Genomic DNA, 22062 nt, shown 5'->3' with positions numbered 1-22062 from the left:
GAGGTGTGGGGTAGGGTAGGGCCGTGTCACCGCTTGTGCCACCCGCGGTGGCTCTGGGCTGTTGTGCAGCTAAGGGAGGCTCTGCTGCGGGTTGTTTCTCCTTCCCTCAGCTGTTGCCAGCAAACATGTGAAATCTGAGTGTCCTGCTCACGTTCAGCACTTGCTTCGCTCCATGGGGTCCCGACCACGCTGGCACGGCCACCCCCAGGTCACGCAGCACATTTGCTGCTGCACGGGGCTCTGGGGGTGTGAAGTCCCTCGGGGGGACCCTCTGCACTGCTCAAGGTCACAGTTGTGGTCCTGAACCTTCTCTGTGCTGGGGTGGCTCTGCCTGAGACTCAGGCTCGTCTGAGGTGGCTGTTCCGAGCCACAGGTGCCACGTACAGAGCAGGGAATGGCATCCCCCAGCCCAGCCTGTCGCAGTGGGGCCTCTCCCCATGGTGAGAGACCCTACACCCAGCACCAGGGAGTGTCCTGGTCCCGTTAGTCTCAAGTGCCCCCAAAATGGTGCTGAAGACCTGAGCCTGCTCTGCTCAGCTTTCCCACGCTGCTCATACCTTGGGGAAAACAAGCACGGCCCTTTGTGCTTCCAGCAGCTGAGGGTGAGGAAGAGGTTAGGTGATAGCAGAGCAGATAAGAGGCAGCCTGGATGTGGGGCCAGGATGGGGCTCCCCACCAGCCCCCTGTCCCTTCCTGCAGTGTGGGGCTGCCCCCTAAACCTCCCCCCCTCCGTAGGATGGGCATGAGGGACAGCCTGTGCACGTGCTCCAGTTTACACCTGCTTTCCACTTTGCTTGTTGGGATTTTGGTACATTTTAATCCCAGAGTGGTTTTACCTCCAGCCCTGCCACGGTCTCGGGGTCCCCTGGGAGGATGCACTGCAGCCAGGCAGGAGAGCAGAGGGTGCTGTGAGCTGAGGGGTGCTGCAGGTGAGGCCCCCAGATGCAGGACAGCCCCCGTGCAGCCAGCACCTCTGAGACACACCCTGCCCCGGGCTGTGCTTGTGCAGGGCTGGACATCCCCAGTTTGAACAAAGCCCCCCGTGCCGCCGTGCGGGGCTGCGGCAGCGCCCGGGTGTCATCTGTGCCGGCCGTGGCAGATGGCAGCTTAGTGCAGAAAGGAAAACATTAGCCTTGGGTCAGAGGTCGCAGAAACATCTGCCTCGGGATGCTTTCAGTGCCCGCATTGCTGCGGAGGGACAAAACCTGTTGCTGGTGGGTTGGAGGAAAAGCCTTGAGCGCCCTGAGCAGAGACAGAGCGAACAAAGGGCTGGCAGCACCAGAGCCACACGGGGGGCACCCACAGCTGAAACCACAGGCTGGGGGGGCTGGGATGGGCACCCCAGCTCTGCCAACACGGCTGCTGGGGCCAGAGGTGCTGGAGGCTGCGGCAGCCCAGCAAGCAGAGGTGCAGGACTGAGGCAGCAGCGTGGCAGCGGCACTCGTTGGCTCTGATACTCCTGCAGCTCATTGATGCTTTTGGTTATCTGATCTGCTGAGCTCTCCTGGAGCCTTGCTGGAATAGCTGCAGCGTTGTAACTCCTTAAGGATGTGCAGCAGACACAACAAATGCACATGCCCGTGCTGAGCAGATCCAGATTTGGCCCAGGCTTGGTGCTGGGAGCAGAGTGGGAATTTGGGGCCGCTGTTGCTGTTCCCAGGCTGTCCCCAGGGACTGCTGTCTGACCTTGGACAAGGCCTTCTCCATCACCCTTCACACTGGCCATGAATCATGCAGATTTATGGGCCGGCAGCTCAGTGCATTATTAATCGTGTCCCCCCTCACCACAGTTTGCACTCAGATGCTCATTCCGAGGGGAAAGACACATCCCCTCGGATGGAGCTGTGGGAATCCAGCTCCCAGCCTCTGCCTGACCCCCGGAAACAAAAAAAGCCACGGGGATGGCCGGCAGCCCCAGACAGCAGGGTGTGAATCAGTGTGCTCACCCCTGCAAGGATCACCCTCATCCACAGGGGTGGGGACTGGCTGCTGCCCCCTGCCCTGCCTGCTCCCTTGGTGGGACACACCCCAGAAGTGCAGAGTTGTGAGACTGGCTGCTGGGAGAGGGAGCAGTGTGTGTTGGAGCAGGGCTTGGTCACCACTGGGATGGGGACTGGGATGGGGATGGAGATGGGGATGGGGATGGGGATGGGGATGGGGATGGGGATTGGGATTGGGATGGAGATGGGGATGGGGATGGGGATGGGGATGGGGATGGGGATGGAGATGGGGATGGAGATGGGGATGGGGATGGGGATGGGGATGGGGATGGGGATGGGGATGGAGATGGGGATGGAGATGGGGATGGGGATGGGGATGGGGATGGGGATGGAGATGGGGATTGGGGATGGGGATTGGGATTGGGATTGGGATGCTGTCACCCTCCTTCAGTGGCTAAAATGGAGCATTTGATGCCTCGTCAGCACGTTAATGAGTCAACGGAAACAGTGAGGGAGACACACTGGTATTTTTAGCCATTCCTGCCTGGTTTGGGAGCAGGGTGCTCGTCATGCCTGGAGCTGGGACTGTGACCACACCAGCCTAACTGAGGCTTTCACAGAGGCTCCTCAGGACCCCAGGCGGCTTGGCCACATTTCACTGCCCCAAAGCCGCTTTCTAATGGCCCTCCTGAGCTGTTTTGATCCTGTAGCACCCGCCCTGTCCTCTGCCAACACATAGATCTGTAATTAAAGCCGAGCTTTAATGTCTCCTATGCTAATTTCCATGAGCTGCTTGGGGGTTGGTTTGGGTAGCCCTGGCTTGGGAAATGCCAAAGGAAAAACCACAGGGTGATCTTCACCCGGCTGAGCCCGCGGGGATGTCGCATCCTCCACGTCTTCTCACCTGGAATCCCTGACACCACCTCATGTTTTCTACAGAAAATAAAGCTCAACTCCCTGGGCTGAGCTTTAGGAAAGGTTTTTAGTCCCTGGAGAAATAGGTGGCTGCATGGTGAGGTTGTAGCATAGCTGGGAGTTGAACTTAGCTCTGCTGAATCCAGCCTTTCCAGACCTGGAAAAGTTGAAAAATAACTACAACTTTGATTGCCCTGATTCTTCACCTGGTTTTTGATCTCTTGCTTTGCATGCGAGACTTGTCTCCAGGCTTTCCTCTGCAGCCAGGACTCTCTGAATCTGCTGAGGTCGCTGGGCTTTGAAATGCAGCTCCAGTCTCTGTGTGAGTGAGCTCCAGGACCTGTGAGGGAACAGTGAAATTCATCCTGTGGCTTCATCCATAGCTGGAATGTGCTCCTCCCTGCCTGTCTCAGACCTGCTGTTGCAGAGTGGGCAGGAACAGCCTCCTTCTGTGCTGAAGCATCTACAGGAGATGCAGGAGCGGTGTGGAAGCTGCCAGGTGTGAGAGAGGAGGATGTCCTGGGCACAAAGAAACCAAGATGACTTAGAAATCACGGAAAGATTTGTGAGGTTCCCCGTGCTGGGAGCTGGTGTGTGCAGTGGGTGTGTGAGGGTGGGAGTTGCTGGGCACATACAGAGGGTCTGTGCTGCACAGCCCCACGTGGCAAGATAGAAACTCCTCCTTGGGTTAGAGCAGTGACTGCTGGATTGGAAGGGTGCCTGTGCTGTGTTGCTTTTTTCCTGAAGATTTGCTGGAAATGTCCCTTTCTGGGAGGAGAAATATGGAGCATGAGTGTACCCTGGGCTTGTTGGCCCACATGTGCCCATCTCAGCCCTTCCAAGCTGAACTCTTCCCTGCCATCTGCTGCACTCTCCTCCCCTCTGGAGCTGATTGTGGCCATAAATCAGCTCTTAACACAAGCAAATAGAAATTAATTTTAAAATAATCTACCACTCCATGAAACTTGAGGGGTTTCCTGAAGCACAAGCCTGGAAAGCACCTGAGCAGCCCAGCCAGGTGTGAGGTAGCCCCCAACCCAGGCACTGCCAGTGACCCCAACCCGCCCTGTGCCTTCAGGCAGGGGCTTCCCTGTCCCTCAGGGTTCTCCTTCCAATCACTAATTAACCTCCTGGCTAATAACCATGCCCAGATTCAGGCGGGGATTTACTTTGCTTTCCCATCCATGTGTTCAAACCCCCACTTGCCTGCGCTGCAATCGCTCTGAAAACTAATTGGGTGGGAGTGTGTTGGGCTGTGTGCCCCTCTCCCCGACCTCACTGCACAGAACCCCAATTCCCGAGAGCCCTGCTGGCCTCCTGCCTTGGCCTGGGATGCCGAAATCCCCTCCTGGTCCCCCAGCATCGTGTCCCTGTCCCGGGGTGCCACCACCGCGCTCAGCGCTTCCCGCGCTGCCACCGGAGCTCTTTGTCCAGCATCAAATTATTTATTTTTTTCTCTCCTTATTCCTCTATTTTTATTTTTTTTTTTCCGCCGTTCCCTCCCATCGGAGGCTGCCGTGCCTCTCCGCCGTCTCTCGGGGGGATTGTTTTAAGATACAAAGCGTGCGCGGCGCGGCGGGGGCGCGCACGGGGGTTTTGCCAGATGACTGCACAGCCGAGCGGCGTGCCTGTGCCTGTGCCTGCTCCTGTCCCTGTGCCTGTGCCCGGCCCCGCACAAAGAGCCCTTCTCAGGCGGCCCCAAGCTCCGCATTCCCCCGCGCAGCCACCCAGAAGCGCCGTCTCCCCGCGGCCGCGGCGCCCGGGGCTCGGAGCCGCCGGCGAGCCGGGCACCGTCCGCGGGCGCCGGCAGCTGCTGTGCCTCATTAGGATGCACACCTGCTCCCCGCCGCCCTTTGTGTGCCGAGCAGATGCCCTGATTTATTATTATACACATTTTCTTTTTCATTTGGCCTGGATAATGCCGTCTCATTAACTCAAAATGTCTCCGAATCCTGACAAATTCTCACACAATCCCCAACAATGAAATCAGAATTGGGTTAAAAAAAAAAAAAAAAAAAAAAAAAAAAGGGGGGGAAAAAAAAAGTAGGGGAAGAGGAGGAGAGGGGGAGCGGGGATGAAACGTGGTCTTGTCGCCGGCAAAGTGCTGTGGCTCCGGGCTGGGGCGGCTGAGGGTGGGGTTTGCTGGTTGTGCTTCACCAGAGGAGCCCCACGGGCTTGTTTTGGGGGTTGCAGGTGACTGCTGTGCTCTGCAGCATCCTCTGGGACCCCCCCTGCTCACCCCCTTGCCACAGGAGCCTTGGAGGCCGTGCAGGAGGCTCAGGAATGCCATGTCCCACCAGACCTGATGGCAACAGGTGTGAGCTCGTGGTGCCCTGAGCCTGACCTGCCACAGCACCGTGGTCCCCCAGCGCCCAGGTGCTGTCACCTTCCCCACCCATCCCCTCCAGCTGGGGTTGCCTTATCCCAAGCTCCTGGCCATACAGAATCCCAGATTGATTTGTGCTCTCAAGGCCTTGGGTAGAAGCCCATGAGCTGAGCGTGGTGCACCCTGTGGTGGCATTGCCGTGGTGGTGTGGGACAGCACGTGCCAGCACCAGCTCACTCCTCCCATGCCCTGCTCACCGTGGCTGCTCAGCACAGCACAGCCAGGACAGAACATCTTTGGAAGCTCTTTGGAAGAGCTGTAATGTGAGCAGAGCTGGCTGGGGACAGAACCTGTGGTGGTGTTGTTGCAGATGGGATACAGGAGACGCCACGCAGGAGGGTTTGTGCCTCATCCCTGGGATTTTTTTGTGTCAGGTGCACACCTTTGCTCCATCCTCATCTTCCCCCCTCTGCAGGGTTCTGCCTGCCACACATCCTGCCCAGGCCCACCAGGATGGCTGGTGGGATTTGCCCTCAGGGCATATCCCTGGTGCCAGCTCCAGTCCTGCTCCAGCCCAGGTGGCTGATGGTGACAGATGGTGAAGCTGGTGGTGGCATCAGAGGTTCTTTTCCCAAGGCCTCACACAGAGGGGTGCAGCAGCCAGGGTAATTCACCCTTCTTGGGCAGGGTTTGGCTTTGGGGAAGCTCTCAGCTGACTGCAAGGAGCAGGAACTTGTCCCACCTGTTGCCAGCCAGTGCCGAGCTCCTGCTTAATTGTGTTTGAGTGATTTAGGACGGAGGGAGGATAAAAATAGCCCTGGAGAAGCAGAGACTCCGGCGTGGGCAGGAACAGGCAGGGAGCAGGGCTGTCCCCATGCTGCCTGGCCCCTGGATTCGGTGTGGGTGTGGGGATGCTCCTCTTGCCCCCCCACCACATGTCCCATGTGCCTCGATTTCCCCTTCAGCAGGGAGGGGAGGGAGAAGAATCTTCCTGCGATGAGCCGCAGGATGTCAGCGCTGCGGTTGTGCAAGTCAGCACAGGCCCCTCCAAGGGGACACCTTTGTTCCCAGCACTTCTTTCATCTTCCCCTTCCCAGCGCGGAGCAGCCAGGGCAGAGCCTCTCCACTGCCAAACCCGACGTGCCGGGCTGCCGCTCCCTGGGGCGCCCGGTGCCCTCCGGCCACTCGGGGCCATGCCACTGACGGCGTGTCTCGCCCCTGCCAGGTGTAGCGGTGCCTACGTGGGCGAGCGGTGCCAGCTGCCCAACCCCTGCCTGAGCTCCCCCTGCAAGAACGCGGGCACCTGCACGGCGGTGGTGCGCGGCAGCACCGTGGATTACACCTGCGCCTGCCGCCTGGGCTTCACCGACGAGCTGTGCCTGACGCCCCGCGACAACGTGTGCCTCAGCAACCCCTGCCGCAACGGCGGCACCTGCGACCTGCTGACGCTCAGCGAGTACAAGTGCCGCTGCCCACCCGGCTGGTCAGGTGAGGGGTGGCATCCCTGCCTGGGGAGGGATGGCCTGCCACAGGGGTTAGCGCCCTGGGTGGAGAGCTGCCTCTGATTTTGGCTTCAGAGAGGTGGGGAGGGTGGTCTCTGATGGGGCATGCGTGGATCGCTGCTGAGGGAACACAAGCCCTGTGAGGAGCGACTGAGGGAGCTGGGGTTGTTCAGCCTGGAGAGAAGGAGACTCAGAGGTGACCTTATCACTCCCTGAAAGGTGGTTATAGGCAGGTGGGGTTGCTCTCTTTCACCAGGCAGCCACTGACAGAACGAGAGGACACAATCTCAGGCTGTGCCAAGGGAAATACAGGTTGGATATAGTGAAAAATTTTTCACTGAATGAATAATAAAGTACTGGAATGGCCTGCCCGGGGAGGCAGTGGAGTCACCATCCCTGGATGTGTTAAAAAAAGACTGGATGTGGCACTCCAGTCATGGTGCCATGGTTTAGTTGAGGTGTCAGGGCATGGGTTGGACTCGATGATCTTGAAGGTCTCTTCCAACCCAGTGATTCTGTGAATTCTGTGAACCATGACCCTCCTGCACAGGGTGGGAATCAGTTACAACCAGATCCAGATCTGCACCCCGGTGTAATCACTGCCACCAAGAGCTGAGCTGCTGTTTGCATCCTCACCCTCCCTCCCTCCCTCCCTGCCTTCTCCAGGCAAAACCTGCCAGCAGGCCGACCCCTGTGCCTCCAACCCCTGCGCCAACGGGGGCCAGTGCGTGCCCTTCGAAGCCCACTACATCTGCCGCTGCACCGCCGGCTTCCACGGCGCCAACTGCAAGCAGGACGTCAACGAGTGCAACATCTCCCCGCCCGTCTGCAAGAACGGGGGCAGCTGCACCAACGAGGTGGGCACGTACCAGTGTTCCTGCAAGCCAGCCTACACCGGGCAGAACTGCGAGCACCTCTACGTGCCCTGCAACCCCTCGCCCTGCCAGAACGGGGGCACCTGCCGCCAGATCGGGGACACCACCTACGACTGCACCTGCCTGCCAGGTAGGGAGGGAAAGGGGCGGCACCTTGGTTCATCCTAAATGAGTGGTGCCTGAATTTCCTGCAGGTTGTGACTCTTGGAGGGGCAAAACCCTGGTGGCTGTGGGCTCGCTGTGCCGTGTGCTTTAGGGAAGAGGTTGGGCAGTGATGGCCAAGGAGGAGAGTTCATCTGGGGGCTTTATATACTTTGTGCTTCACCAAAATAGCTCTTCCAAAACAACAGTTTGAGCAGAGGCCCCTGTGCGGATGCTCATATTCCAGAATAAGAGTGCCTTTTTCCGCTTTAGCTTAATCCACTTCCAGAATGGAATAATTAGCCCGGAATAGCTATTTTGGAAAGTTTCCGAGTGCTAATGGAGCTGGGGAAGGAAGACCCTCTCTGCTCACTGCTGCTCCCTCTGGCAGGATCTGGAGCAACCCAGCAGGATTGCAGCCTCTGGCACGGAGAGCTCCTGTGCAGGGGCCTGGTGGGGGCTGCCCTGGGAGCTCAGCACCCTAGAAGGGAGCTTGGCACCCTGCAAACCCTAGAGAAGAACAGCAGCTGTGAAAGGGCCCCCTGACCTCAGCAAGCCCTTTCACTTCTGCCCTCAGACAGTGGGTCTGAGGTGCAGTAAGGGCAGGGAGCAAAAGGGACTGAGCAGCTCCACGCTCCCCCCGTCCCTGGGTCAGCCGGAGAAATGAAACTGGAGTTTCAGCCCTGAGCCACTGACAGACCAGTTGTGTTTCCTGGGATGAGTGCTGCTCCTCACCTGAGCCAGCCACACTGGCCAGCTCTGGCAGATGTGGAGGGGATGCACCCACCCTGTCCCAGGGAAGGAAGCTGTGGGCAGCACTGTGCTGCCTGAGGAGTCTCTTGTGGCGTTGGTTTGATCCTCTGCTCAGCCATAGCCCAGCAGTGGCCAGAGCAGGATGAGGGTCGGGTGGCTTCTCTGCTCTGCACTGCCATGGGGAGCTCCCGCTTCCCTCCCTGCAGCTCCTGCCCCATCTCTGCTGGGGACGTGGCATCAGGGTGGGAATGGGTTCTCCCAGATGGCACAGACACCCATACCCTGCTGGCAGCCCAGCCCAGCTTGGGGGAACGTGAGTGGTCCCTGTGAGCTGTGTGGGGGATCTTGTCTTGGTGTCTGACACAGGTTCAGAGGTTCCATCCCCTTCCCAAAGCTTTTGGCTGCAGTTCCTCAGGAATCTCCTTAACAATCCAGAACAGACAGGGCCCTCAGGATCTCCTGCCTCACCTCCACCACAGCTCAGCCAGGCCAGAGCAAAGCTCCTGTCCTTAGGGACAGGGAGGTGTGGGGCTGACCAGGCGAGCAGTGCCAGGAAGGAAGCCTTTCCTTCCAGGATGAGCTCCCGGGGGCGATGCTCTGTTGGAGCAGCTCTGAGCCCTGTCCCGCAGGGATGGGCAGGTGGAGGTGGCAGGAGGAGCTGTGTGGCCCTGCCCTGCTGTTCTGCTGACGAGGCACTTGTGCTGAGCAGCCCGAGCATCAGGCACGGCCCTGGGGGAGAGCCCGGCTCCAGGCAGGATCGGCGCTGTCACGCCCAGCCGCGGCTCCGTGGGCCGCTTCCAGGAGATTTGCATCCTGCAGGAGCTGGTTCACCTCCCGTGGGGTGGCACAGCCCCTGCTCCAGGGAACAGGAGCTCCCTCAGCACCTCCTCCATCCCACACGATGTAGGAGCTGCACCAGCAGCAGAGGCAGAGGGACGGGGGGGGCTGTTCCTCACGATAAGGGGGTGATTGATATGCTGGTATGTGGCACAGCAAACCTGGAACAATGTCCCCTTTTCATTCCCAGAGAGGCCTGGCTGTACCGGGTTTCTTCAAGTTAAACTAATCTTGGCTGTTTTATCGTGCCATCGCTGCAGAATGTAACCCTGAGTTTAAAGTAATTGCCGTACTAATTACTCATCTGGATGGTTCAAAATGAGTTAATCCTGGTATCTAGGACATTGCAAGTTATTGCTGCTCAGGTTCAGTCCCGCTGCTTAAAAATTAGGTGCAAATCAATGTTATCTGCTATGTTATCCTACCAGCAATCATAAAAAGCTGTGGCTGCTCCCCATGTGATGGGGCTGGGGAGAGGAAAAGAAAACATGGAGAGAGTGAGGGGAGAGCTCCCAGCTGGGCCAGGCTCCGGGGTCCCACAGAGGATGAGTCTGGACACCTGGTCCTTACCTGTGGAGGTGACATTTTTTGCTTCCTGGGTGGGGAGCAGTCTGGTCTGGAGCTGCAGAATGCCCTGGGGAGTTTGAGGGAGCTGCAGATGGACACTGGCACTGTGGGCTGGCATTGCTATCCCAAACCCCAAGCAGCTGGGTCAAGAGCTTTGAGGGTCATACAGTAAATGCAGCTTTTAGTGCAAATGTCAGTCAGAGGTGGCTTGGCAGATGTCCTGAGAAGGGCCAGGCTGCTGTGCTCCTGCTGGAGAGGCTGGGGGTGGCAGGGTTTCCATGCTATCAGCTGGTGGTGATAACAAAGCCAAGCAGGAGGTGGGATGAGCCCAGCACCGTGTGGGATGGTGGCTCCCCTGGCAGGGACTCAGATCCCCCTCAGGGGCAAGCACTGCTGCTGAGGCTCTTTACAAGTGAAATGAAACGCCAGTGATTCAGCACTGGGTGCCACAAGCCTTCGTGGGAGCAGCCCTGCTTCGTTCTGGCTTGTGTGGAGTCGGATCCTCCAGTGCTCGGGGCAAGCGTCTCCAGAGCTGGAGGCCCTGGCAGCAGGGACACCCTGCCCAGAAGAGGAAGCTGCTCCCTGCCAGGCCCCAGCAGAGGCGGAATGGGGATGAAGATGAAACCAGGCAACTGCTTCAAAGCTACCTGGCACACGCTAGCACCTGATAATGAACAACCTGCTGGTGGTGGGGGGTGACACAGCCAGTGGGTGAGTTGGCATCATGGCAGGTGTCTCCCCTGCGCAGGGTTCACGGGTCAGAACTGTGAGGAGAACATCAACGACTGTCCGGGCAACAACTGCAAGAATGGGGGCACCTGCGTGGACGGCGTCAACACCTACAACTGCCAGTGCCCACCTGAGTGGACAGGTAGTGCCAGGAATGAGGGTGGCACAGGGCTGGGCTGGGAGGATGGGTCCTGCCTGGGGAGATGTTGGGCACAGTGTGGGCAGAACTGTCCTGCTTCACATCGGGAGTGGTCAGCGCCAGCTTCATGCAGGTGCCCTGTCCCCTGGCAGGTCAGTACTGCACTGAGGATGTGGATGAGTGCCAGCTGATGCCCAACGCCTGCCAGAACGGTGGCACCTGCCACAACAACCACGGCGGCTACAACTGCGTCTGTGTCAACGGCTGGACGGGCGAGGACTGCAGCGAGAACATCGATGACTGCGCCATGGCCGCCTGCTTCCACGGGGCCACCTGCCACGACCGGGTGGCCTCCTTCTACTGCGAGTGCCCCCATGGCCGCACAGGTGAGGACCTGTCCCACCTTGTCCCCTGCCCTGCATGTCCCTTGGCTCCTTGACTCGTGTGCCCATCATCCTTGTTGTGCCTTTTGCTGCCCAGGTTTGCTCTGCCACCTGGATGACGCCTGCATCAGCAACCCCTGCAACGAGGGTTCCAACTGCGACACCAACCCCGTCAATGGCAAAGCCATCTGCACGTGTCCTTCGGGGTACATGGGGCCGGCCTGCAACCAGGACGTGGATGAGTGCTCGCTGGGTGAGCTCGCATGGGTGACAGCAGCACGGCTGGGGAAGGCTCTGGCACAGCCAGGAGCGAGTCCTGAGAGCTGTGCTTGTGTTTTACAGGAGCCAACCCATGTGAGCACGCGGGGAAGTGCATCAACACCCAAGGGTCCTTCCAGTGCCAGTGTCTGCAGGGCTACTCAGGCCCTCGCTGTGAGATTGATGTCAATGAGTGCCTCTCCAACCCCTGCCAGAATGATGCCACCTGCCTGGACCAGATTGGGGAGTTCCAGTGCATCTGCATGCCTGGTGCGTGAGCAGCTCTGTGGGCTCAGCCTTAGTGCTGGGGGTGGGCAGTGAGAGGGTGCCCTCGAGCTTCAGCTCAGTGCAGGGTTGGGTCAACAGCTCCTGTGTGTCTGGGGACAGCACTGAAAAGAAAGAGTTCAGTACAGGTTGTGTGCTGGGGGGACAAGAAGTGAGATTTGGGCACCATCAGTCCTACACTGAACTCCTCCTCTTGCCAACCTGGCTGTCTTGGATCAAGCCAAAACCTGCTGATCCAAGGAGCAATTTGTGCATCAAATCCCACCACATGTAGAACGGCTCCTCAGCTGCCTTTTAAAGACAGGGAACCCGGTGTGCCTGGGTGTAATGCACCTGTTGTGGGGTTGTGCCAGCCCTGTGCCGTGGTGCTGACAGTGCTGGGTCTCTCGGCAGGGTACGAGGGGGTTTACTGCGAGATCAACACGGACGAGTGCGCCAGCAGCCCCTGCCTGCACAACGGCAACTGCCTCGACAAGATCAACGAGTTCCACTGCGAGTGCCCCACTGGTACGTGGCAGCCGTCCCACTGCCAGCCTCCATCCCACTGCCAGCAGCCATCCCACTGCCACTGTGGTGGAAACAAAGCCAGGATGCATCCAGGCTCGAGCCAAGAATGGCCTTCTTAAATTTCATAGCATTCCGAAATGGGGAGAGGGTAGCGAGCACCTCTTGGTGCTTTGGAGGGGGCTTCTCCAATTGTGATGAGGGGCTGAGCCCCGTGCAGGCAATGGTGCTGCAGCTCTGGCCCATGGGAGAGGGGAAGGAGGATTAAACCCCACGGCTTTGCACTTGAAAAGGCCCCTCTTTGGGAAGGAGGGCTGGGGGCTGGGGGGGGGCCGCACCAGCGGCTTTGAATGCGGTGTCAAAGTCACGGGGTGGAGCAGAGAATGGGGAGACGGTTAATCTGTGAAAGGAGGTTTTGAAGTTCAGAGACTTTGCTCCTCTAGAGATGTAAATAAGATGCTCTCAATGGTGGGTCGCAGCCCCGCATTCAGGGCCCCCAGCAGCCGTCCCCATGGAAACCCGGCGCCCCAGCCGGGATGCGGGGGGCCCGCGGGAGCTGCCCGGCGGCTGGGAGGGGAGCCTGGCTGGGAGGGGAGCCTGGCTGGGAGGGGAGCCTGGCTGGGAGGGGAGCCTGGCAGGTCTGGCCGTGTGCAGGGACGTGACTTCTCCCTCTGTTCCAGGCTTCAACGGGCACCTGTGCCAGTTTGACATCGATGAGTGTGCCAGCACGCCCTGCAAGAATGGTGCCAAGTGCGTGGATGGCCCCAACACCTACAGCTGCGAGTGCACTGAAGGTGAGGGGATCCTGCGGGGGTCCTGCCCCGTGATGTGCCATAAAACCAACACTGACAAATCATTTCGTGCCCACCTCTCCAAGCACCTGCTGTGGCAGTGTCCCCGAACCGTCCATCAGTGGGTCATGCTGCTGATGTGACTCCCGTGGGGCAGGATGTCCCTTTCCCTGGTGTTGGCAGAACAAGTGGAGCTCTGGAGCCTGCTGGCCCCGGAGCCAGGTGTATAGAGCCTGGCAGTGTTCAGGTGTGGCCCCGCAGCAGCCGTCCCACCGTGCTCCCGCCCGCCGGGGCGGCAGCGAGGGGGAAGGCAGGAAGGAAGGAATAAAGCTGCCTCTATGGGGACGCAAGGTGCAGGGCCGTGGGGGCTCGCCGACCGAAACCCAAGGAGCAGTTGCACAAAATGATGACTTGAGCCCTGGTGGCAAACAGTGGCTCTTTTGTGGAGCAGCTCCCGCCAGAAATCTTCCAGCTGAATGGCCTCTAATTAGTGTCTTGCTAATGCCAAGCCCCGATGAAAAGCTGCTATGTGGGCTTGGCGGGGTCTAGTCAAAGCTGTACTTTGTCCTCGGCTCTCCACCCCCAAACCCGGCGGGGAGGGAGCCGGCCAGGAGAATAGGAGCTGCCGGGGAGGGGGGGTTATTATTCGGGGTGCTTGCGGCCGGCCCCCCCCGTGCGCTCCGGGACGAGCCGCGGGCGAGCGCGGGGCCCCGCTCCGCAGCCGAGGCGGCTTTAATGCAGGTCATTGTGCACCCCGGGACAAAACCCCCGGGCTGGGGTCTCAGCAGCCCCACCGCCAGCACATCGGGGTGCTCCCTGCCTGCACCCTGCTCCTGGGAGTCCCAGAGCTCACGGTGGGGCAGGTAAAGCCGCCCCGGTGCACTGCCTTACAACTGGACAGGCTGGGAAGGAGGGTCCCCCATCCTCATCCTGTGTCCCCTATCCCCACCCCATGTCCCCCATCCTCACCCTGTGTCTCTCCTGCTGGTGGCAGGTTTCACGGGCGCTCACTGTGAGATCGATATTGATGAGTGTGACCCTGACCCGTGCCACTACGGGACCTGCAAGGACGGCATCGCCTCCTTCACCTGCCTCTGCCAACCTGGCTACACGGGCCACCGCTGTGACATCAACATCAACGAGTGCCAGAGCCAGCCCTGCAAAAATGGGGGGACCTGCCAGGACAGGAACAACGCCTACAACTGCATCTGCCTCAAAGGGACCACGGGTGAGCAGGAGGGACCCCTGGAGCTCCACATGGGTTGTCAGTGCCGTGCAGAATCCCACTCCCATCCTCACCCTGGGGCAGGTTGGCCCTGGGCCACCACCAGCAGCCACCCTGGTGCCGGGGCCGGCCTTGGGCATCCTGGGGGAGGGCGAGTTCTCCCAGTTTGGTGCCCAGCTCTGGCAGGAGCCGCGCCCCAGCCGGGAGCTGCCTATGGCGGAGGCGCTTCGTTGTGGGGTGGTGCTGGCAGTTGGTGCTAGCAGGCTTCATTTTACTGCTGTGACGGTGCTGGGGACCTCCTAATGACACCCCTCTCCTCTTGTGGACCCTCTAACAACCCCCTCTCCTCGCCAGGCCCCAACTGCGAGATCAACCTGGATGACTGTGCCAGCAACCCCTGTGACTACGGCAAGTGCATCGACAAGATCAATGGCTACGAGTGCACCTGCGAGCCAGGGTACACAGGTGAGAGCAGGGCCTCATACCCTGGGGACCTGCAGCTGCTGGTGCCTCACAAACCAGGACAAGGGGGCAATAAGGAGGGGGGATGCTGCCATCCCGCTTGTAGGAGGTTTTACACCCTCCAGCGCTCCTGCTTGTTCAGAAGGGTGACCCCGGCTCAGTCCGAAATCAAAGGGGTGTCTGGTGCTGCGAATTCGACTCCTGCTGCGCCCACTCCCATGGGTATCAGGTTGCTGCCTTGTCCAACTGGTTTGTTTGATGGCTGCTGGAAATGGTGGAGGGCTTTGATGGGAGCAGCCCCCGCCGCTCCCCGCTCGCACGGCCCCTTGTCCTCGGGCCCGCCGGGAGCCAAAATAAAGCCTGGCTTTGTCAGCCGTGGCAGGTAGGGTTACAGGCTGAAACCTCCTCCCTTCGGTGTTCCATCCTGGACCAAAGCAGCCCAGGGCATGGCCTCTTCCCAGTCACATTGAGTGAAGGCAGGCAGGCGATGCAGGGTGTGAAGTCACCCTGCCTGCAGGGCAGCCCGCTCCTCTGCAGCCAGCACACGTGTGTCCTGAGATCCCAGCCTCCAGCAGACATTCCCTGGGTGGCTGGAGGGGGAGCTGCCTGGTGGGTGCACTCCCCACGCCGTGCTGTTTATGCTTATGGGGTGACTGTTCCTTGCTCCCCCTTTCCCAGGGCGCATGTGCAACATCAACATTGACGAGTGTGCCAGCAACCCCTGCCACAACGGGGGCACGTGCAAGGACGGCATCAACGGCTTCACCTGCCTGTGCCCCGAGGGCTTCCACGACCCCAAGTGCCTGTCCGAAGTGAACGAGTGCAACAGCAACCCCTGCATCCACGGGAAATGCCACGATGGATTGAATGGGTAGGCTGGAGGGTGCGGGGGCTGCTAGGGGCTGCAGGGACCAAAGGGTCCCCAGCAAAGTCAGGGTTAGGTCAGAGGAGGGCGAGTATCTGTCCCCTTGAGTTGGTGCATGTCCATGCTCTGGGCCAGTGCCGTGGGATATTTCCCTGAAGGGACAGGATTTCCTGAATAAATGATGGCTGGTGCAGCCTAGAGGGCCAGGATGGACCAGCTCTTTATGCCCAAATTTTTCCCCAAAGCTACAAGTGTGACTGTGACCCTGGCTGGAGTGGGACAAACTGTGACATTAACAACAACGAGTGTGAATCCAATCCCTGCATGAACGGTGGCACCTGCAAGGACATGACCAGTGGCTACATCTGCACCTGCAGGGAGGGCTTCAGTGGTAAGTGGGGGGATAGATGGGATATTCTTGAAAATTTCTTCCTGGAAATGGTGGTCAGGCACTGGAGCAAGTTTCCCAGGGAAGTGGTGGAGTCACCATGAATGGAAGTGTTCAAAAGGGGTGTGGATGTAGAATATAGTGATGCTGGGTTAGTGGTTGGACTTGATGATTTTAGAGGGCTTTTCCAGCATTAGCAAGTCTGTGATTCCATGATTCTAAGGGTCCAGCCAGGGCTGCTGCCATGTTCCCCCTCCACCAAAGTGTGTGGGAGCTGTGAGTGTTCTCATGATGCTGGATGGGCTGGGGGCTTCATTTTGGAGACAGTGGAGCCCCAGTTGTGGCTGGGAGCTGTGACAGTGCAGCCATCCTGGAGACCTTCAGCAGAGTTCAGGGCTGGAGCTGAGCACAAGAGGCTTTCCCAGGGCAATGGGTGGGCTGTTGTCATTGTCACCGTGTCCCCACCGTACCCCCTGCCACCAGCACACCCCCATCACAGCCACTTCTATCTATTTTCCTTAACACAGGCCCCAACTGCCAGACCAATATCAACGAATGTGCTTCCAACCCCTGCCTGAACCAGGGCACGTGCATTGATGATGTTGCTGGCTACACCTGCAACTGCCTCCTGCCCTACACAGGTGAGGGGAGCACCCCATGCCCCACCACAGCTCTGTGGAGGTTCTGCTTCATGTGTGACACCAAGCTGGTCCCCAGCACGTGCAGTGAGCTGGCACTAAGCATGAAGGCCTCTCTCATTCTGCCCTGCCGAGGAGCTGCCCACAGCCACGGCTCCACCTCTCCACGGCGCAGCTGGAGGAAATTTGCAGGAGCTTTGAGGAGCTGCCAGCCACAGCTTCCTCCCTTCCTCCTCTTCCTCCTCCTCCTGGAGGGCACCAGGGCGGTGGCTCGGGGGCAGCAGCACCCAGGGGCTGCCCTACTCACACCCCACCGTTCCCCAGCCGTGATGCCCGTGCTGGAAGAGGCGATCCGAGGCCGAGGGGCCAGGGGATTCTGCTGAGCCAATTCCTGTTTGCCGGCCCTGCGCTTCCGCTCGCGCAGCCCAGCACAATTGCAGGAAGCCATGAGCTGTTTCCTGCCCTCACCAGTGGCCATGGAAACCCCTGGGGGGGACGGGGACTGGGGAGGCAGGGAGGGAAAGGCTCTGGAAAATAGCAAAGGCCAGTTCAGGAGATATTGGCTGACAGGGAAGATAAGGGTTCGGAGGGAACGTGTCCCTTGGCTGGACGTAAACAGGAAAAGCAGCGGAGAGGGAAGGGGGGAGGGAGTGCAAGGGGGAAAAGACACCCCGAGCAGCACTTCCCTGCCAAAGGAAGTGAGCAGTGCCTTCATGCAGCCCAGATAGCCAGGGCTTAAAAGTTTATGAGGCTTTGGGGTCATGTGTGACCTGGAATGGAGGAGACATCCCCAGCTGGGCTGTCCTGGGGTGCTGGGAAAGTTCAGAGCCTTCCCGAGACTGGCAGCAGCCCAGGGCAGGGGACAGGGATAGCAGGGCCACCTGTCATTTTGGAGGGTGTCAACTGGTGCTTGTGCCTGTTCAGGAGCCACCTGTGAGGATGTGCTGGCTCCCTGTGCTGGCAGCCCCTGCAAGAACGGTGGCGAGTGCCAGGAGTCAGAGGACTACAAGAGCTTCTCCTGCAGTTGCCCCCCTGGCTGGCAAGGTATGGACGTGGCCCTTTTGGGGCTCAAAACCCCCCACTCCCCTCAGGGAGGGAAAGGCACAGGGGAGAGAGCCAGGCCTTGGGAAGGGTCCTGACGTGTCCCATGGCTCAGCTGGGTGGATGGGACACAGCCATTGCCTGTGTCCCTTGGCTTCTGCCCTGGTGTGAGAGGTGCCCAGATTGTCATTGTCACCCCTGGGGTTTTCACCAGCACCCCCAGCCCACACAATCCCTGTCCTGCTCTGTCCCTAGGTCAGACCTGTGAGATTGACATCAATGAGTGTGTGAAGAGCCCCTGCAGGAATGGGGCCACGTGCCAGAACACCAATGGGAGCTACCGCTGCGCCTGCCGGACTGGCTTCTCCGGCCGCAACTGCGACACCGACATCGATGACTGCAAGCCCAGTAAGAGCAGGGGCTGCCCCAGACTGCACCCAGCCCAGCCCTGAGCCTCATCACCCTTCCTGGGGCTGGGATTCTCCTCCCCGTGCATGGACCAGCACCTGCTGCCGCTGTGGCCAGGGCTGTGCTGCGAGCCCTGCTTGGCTTTTGGGCCACCTCACACATGTCCCTGTTGAGCTGTGTCAGTCCAAGATGGGAGCAGGAGGAAGGAAGCTGGGGGACAATGTATGCCATGGGTTTTCCTTGTGGGCTTGGTCTGGCTTCTGCCCAGCCCATGGGCTCAGTCCCATTCCTCCACGTGGCATGGGAACGTGTATGGGGACAGCTGTGCTCCCAGGCTGGGCTGCTGCACCACAGCTGGACCCATCACATCTTCACATGCATGTCCCTCCTCTCCAGATCCGTGCCACAACGGTGGCTCCTGCTCTGATGGCATTGGCACGTTCTTCTGCGAGTGCCTGGCTGGTTTCCGAGGGCCCAAGTGCGAGGAGGACATCAATGAGTGCGCCAGCAACCCCTGCAAGAACGGGGCCAACTGCACTGACTGCGTCAACAGCTACACCTGCACCTGCCCCTCCGGCTTCAGCGGCATCCACTGCGAGAACAACACCCCTGACTGCACCGAGAGGTACAGTCCTGCCAGCTGGGACAAGGGGCTGAGGTCCCTGTGCCACCCCATAGCCCTGGGTTGGTGTGTGGGGCTTTGGCGCGGGGCACGACCAGCAGTAACTCACTGGGGTGTGATGTCTCTGTCCCCAGCTCCTGCTTCAACGGTGGGACCTGCGTGGATGGCATCAACACCTTCACCTGCGTCTGCCTGCCCGGCTTCACGGGCAGCTACTGCGAGCACAACATCAACGAGTGCGACTCCAAGCCATGCCTGAATGGGGGCACGTGTCAGGACAGCTACGGGACGTACAAGTGCACCTGTCCCCAGGGGTACACCGGGCTCAACTGCCAGGTACAGGAACTGTGGGGGTTCTGGGGGTCACTGCAGTCTCAAAAGCCCTGCTGGGTCCTCACCCTCACCTCTTGCTCTGCCCCCCCAGAACCTGGTGCGTTGGTGTGACTCCTCACCCTGCAAGAACGGAGGCAAGTGCTGGCAGACCAGCAACCTGTACCACTGCGAGTGCAACAGCGGCTGGACAGGGCTCTACTGCGATGTCCCCAGTGTGTCCTGCGAGGTGGCTGCTAAGCAGCAAGGTAAGGCTGTGTACAGGGCCAGGCTGGGGTCCCCAGGTGTCCCCTGTGCTGGGCACTGAGCAGGGCTGTGGCCAGTTCTCTTGGTGGGGATCTCTGGCGCAGAGCGATCTCAAGGATTGCTCTAGCAATGCACCCCCCCAAGGCTGTGATTCCCTCTGGGATGTGTGGTGGCCAGGACATGGCCCTGTGGTGTGTGGGTGTCACCAAGGTCTCTGCATCTCACCCTGCTCTCCCTGACAGGTATCGATGTAGCACATCTCTGCAGGAACTCGGGTCTCTGTGTTGACACTGGCAACACACATTTCTGCCGCTGCCAAGCCGGCTACACCGGCAGCTACTGTGAGGAGCAGGTGGATGAATGCTCTCCCAACCCCTGCCAGAACGGAGCCACCTGCACAGACTACCTGGGAGGCTACTCCTGCGAGGTGGGTGCCTGGAGGGTGGGAATTCCCAGGGGAAAAGCCTCAGTTACTGCCTTTCTGCCACCCAAGATGCTGCCCTTGCATGATGCCCCTTTACCAAGTGGGAGACTGGAGTGCTGGCTATGCTCCTAGAGCCATGTGGGGATGGAAGGAACCTCTCTGATAGATCCCCTCTTTCCTCCTTGCAGTGTGTGGCTGGTTATCATGGAGTTAACTGCTCAGAGGAGATCAATGAGTGCTTGTCCCACCCATGCCAGAATGGAGGAACCTGCATCGATCTCATCAATACCTACAAATGCTCCTGCCCCAGAGGAACTCAAGGTAAATTAATTCCCCAGGCTGGGGCATTAGTGGGCTGAGTGCAGATATCCTTGGATTCTGCTCATTAGCTGCTCGGGCCGGCAGCAGCAAATGCAGGGGGCGAGGTTTGTGTTTGCTTGTGGGCTTAGCCATCAAGGCCACACGGCCTTGGCCACGTGCTGCCATGTCCCTCCTGCCCAAGAGGTGGCTCAGGCTGCCACTGACGTGGTCAGGCTCAGCCCCGTGGGAGGGAAGGCTCACACAAGGGAGCAGCAGGCCCCCCGATACTGTTTGATGAGCTGTGTGGGTTGTTCCCCCCTCTCTCTAGGGGTGCACTGTGAGATCAATGTGGATGACTGCAGCCCTTTCTTTGATCCTGTCACCCTGGGGCCCAAGTGCTTTAACAATGGCAAGTGCAAGGATCGGGTAGGTGGCTACAGCTGCATCTGCCCCCCTGGCTTTGTAGGGGAGCGCTGCGAGGGAGATGTCAACGAGTGCCTGTCCAACCCCTGCGACGCCCGCGGCACCCAGAACTGCGTGCAGCGGGTCAACGACTACAAATGCGAGTGCCGACCTGGCTATGCAGGTGAGCACTGCATCTCCTCTGCTCCCAGGGTCCTGCAGCCCCCAGGCATCCCTGCACGCCTTCGTCTGCTCCTCACACGCTCCTCTCCCTCGCAGGCCGTCGCTGTGACACCGTGGTGGATGGCTGCAAAGGCAAACCCTGCAGGAATGGGGGAACCTGTGCTGTTGCCAGCAACACCGGCCGTGGCTTCATCTGCAAGTGCCCCCCGGTAGGTGCCTGCTCCTCTCCAGCTCTGAGCAGAGAACGTTGCGTGGCCATGAGGGGTGGTCAAGAGGTCGGTTTAGCCCCTGAGGCTTCCCCATCTGGGATAGGCGTGGATGGGAGGATGCTTTGCTGTGGGTGCACCCATAAATGTGCACCCTCCATACTTGCAAGGATGCTGGAATAGAGTTAAGGATAAGATGGCTCAGGCCTGAAGGTAGAACAGGCTGAATGTTATTTACACCACACAGAGTGGGACAGGCAGTTATGGAGAAGAGCTCCCTTCACTTTGAGGGGATGCTCTAACAAGCTTTACATTCAAAATTATTCTTGCCCATCACCAGTTTTAGAGGGTGAGCTTCAATTCCCCAGAACACAGGTGTGTTAATGCTGTTTGTAGGACAGCATCAGTGGTTCTGACCCCCCCCTTGCTGTGCCTCCCCCAGGGATTCGTGGGTGCCACCTGCGAGAATGACTCCCGCACCTGTGGGAACCTGCACTGCCTGAACGGTGGCACCTGCATCTCCATCCACAAGAGCTCCAAATGCATGTGCACGCCGGCCTTCACAGGCCCCGAGTGCCAGTACCCGGCCAGCAGCCCCTGCACCTCCAACCCCTGCTACAACGGGGGCACCTGCGAGTTCTTCAGCGACGCCTCCCCCTACTACCGCTGCAACTGCCCCGCCAACTTCAACGGCCTCAACTGCCACATCCTCGACTTCGACTTCCAGGGGGGCATCGGGCAGGACATCATCCCCCCCAAAATCGAGGAGAAGTGCGAGATCGCGGTGTGCGCGGGGTACGCCGGCAACAAGATCTGCGACGGGAAATGCAACAACCACGCCTGCGGCTGGGACGGGGGCGACTGCTCCCTCAACTTCAACGACCCCTGGAAGAACTGCTCCCAGTCTCTGCAGTGCTGGAAGTATTTCAACGATGGCAAGTGTGACTCTCAGTGCAATAATGCTGGCTGCCTCTACGATGGGTTTGACTGCCAGAAATATGAGGGGCAGTGCAAGTAAGTGGCTTCTTTAAAACCTTCTTGTTTTAAAGCCCATCTCTGGTGACTCTCTGGTTCTTCTGATTGTGTCTGGTAAAACTCCTAGACTCAGGCTTGCTGTTCACTCCCAACATTCTGTTCTGCTGCCTGTGGGGCTGCAACTCAAGCAATGACATCTCCCTGTGGTCCTTCTGAGTTTACATCCACTTGGAAGCTCTTTGGGTTTGACTCATTGCAGATGGCTTCCCTGTCCTTGCCTGTATCACTCCACAGAAGTGAATTCTCCAGCTCACAGCAGTAACACAGTCAGTTTCAAGGCAGGGAGACCCCAGATGGAAGAGCAGCCAGGAAACATGATGATGTTATCATTCAAGCATTTCC

General features: G+C 59.3%; 1 protein-coding gene across 2 annotated transcripts in view; it reads left to right on the top strand.

Moving 5' to 3' along the window:
• The window catches only part of NOTCH1 (notch receptor 1), a 42878-nt gene that overhangs the window by 12035 nt on the left and 8781 nt on the right, over nucleotides 1-22062 (top strand). Inside the window, exons 3-25 of one of the 2 annotated variants that reach the window (XM_014258004.2) lie at nucleotides 6407-6669; nucleotides 7350-7688; nucleotides 10605-10727; nucleotides 10877-11110; nucleotides 11205-11360; nucleotides 11450-11635; nucleotides 12044-12157; nucleotides 12835-12948; nucleotides 13940-14173; nucleotides 14525-14635; nucleotides 15311-15503; nucleotides 15743-15888; nucleotides 16413-16526; nucleotides 17448-17567; nucleotides 17820-17972; nucleotides 18369-18597; nucleotides 18729-18930; nucleotides 19019-19172; nucleotides 19413-19597; nucleotides 19783-19915; nucleotides 20361-20480; nucleotides 20576-20688; nucleotides 21128-21699. In XM_014258004.2, coding sequence (XP_014113479.1) covers nucleotides 6407-6669; nucleotides 7350-7688; nucleotides 10605-10727; nucleotides 10877-11110; nucleotides 11205-11360; nucleotides 11450-11635; nucleotides 12044-12157; nucleotides 12835-12948; nucleotides 13940-14173; nucleotides 14525-14635; nucleotides 15311-15503; nucleotides 15743-15888; nucleotides 16413-16526; nucleotides 17448-17567; nucleotides 17820-17972; nucleotides 18369-18597; nucleotides 18729-18930; nucleotides 19019-19172; nucleotides 19413-19597; nucleotides 19783-19915; nucleotides 20361-20480; nucleotides 20576-20688; nucleotides 21128-21699 — 4308 coding nt within the window. Of the gene's footprint in view, nucleotides 1-6406; nucleotides 6670-7349; nucleotides 7689-10604; nucleotides 10728-10876; nucleotides 11111-11204; nucleotides 11361-11449; nucleotides 11636-12043; nucleotides 12158-12834; nucleotides 12949-13939; nucleotides 14174-14524; nucleotides 14636-15310; nucleotides 15504-15742; nucleotides 15889-16412; nucleotides 16527-17447; nucleotides 17568-17819; nucleotides 17973-18368; nucleotides 18598-18728; nucleotides 18931-19018; nucleotides 19173-19412; nucleotides 19598-19782; nucleotides 19916-20222; nucleotides 20481-20575; nucleotides 20689-21127; nucleotides 21700-22062 lie in introns of both variants that reach the window. The other variant, XM_005529204.3, reaches the window with a different exon arrangement.

Source organism: Pseudopodoces humilis, chromosome 22 (genome assembly GCF_049639895.1).
Source record: "Pseudopodoces humilis isolate 2021_Gansu_Grassland_sample_001 chromosome 22, ASM4963989v1, whole genome shotgun sequence".
NCBI lineage: Eukaryota > Metazoa > Chordata > Aves > Passeriformes > Paridae > Pseudopodoces > Pseudopodoces humilis.
Note: the sequence above shows the minus strand (reverse complement) of the source record. Positions and strands in the feature narration are given on the sequence as shown.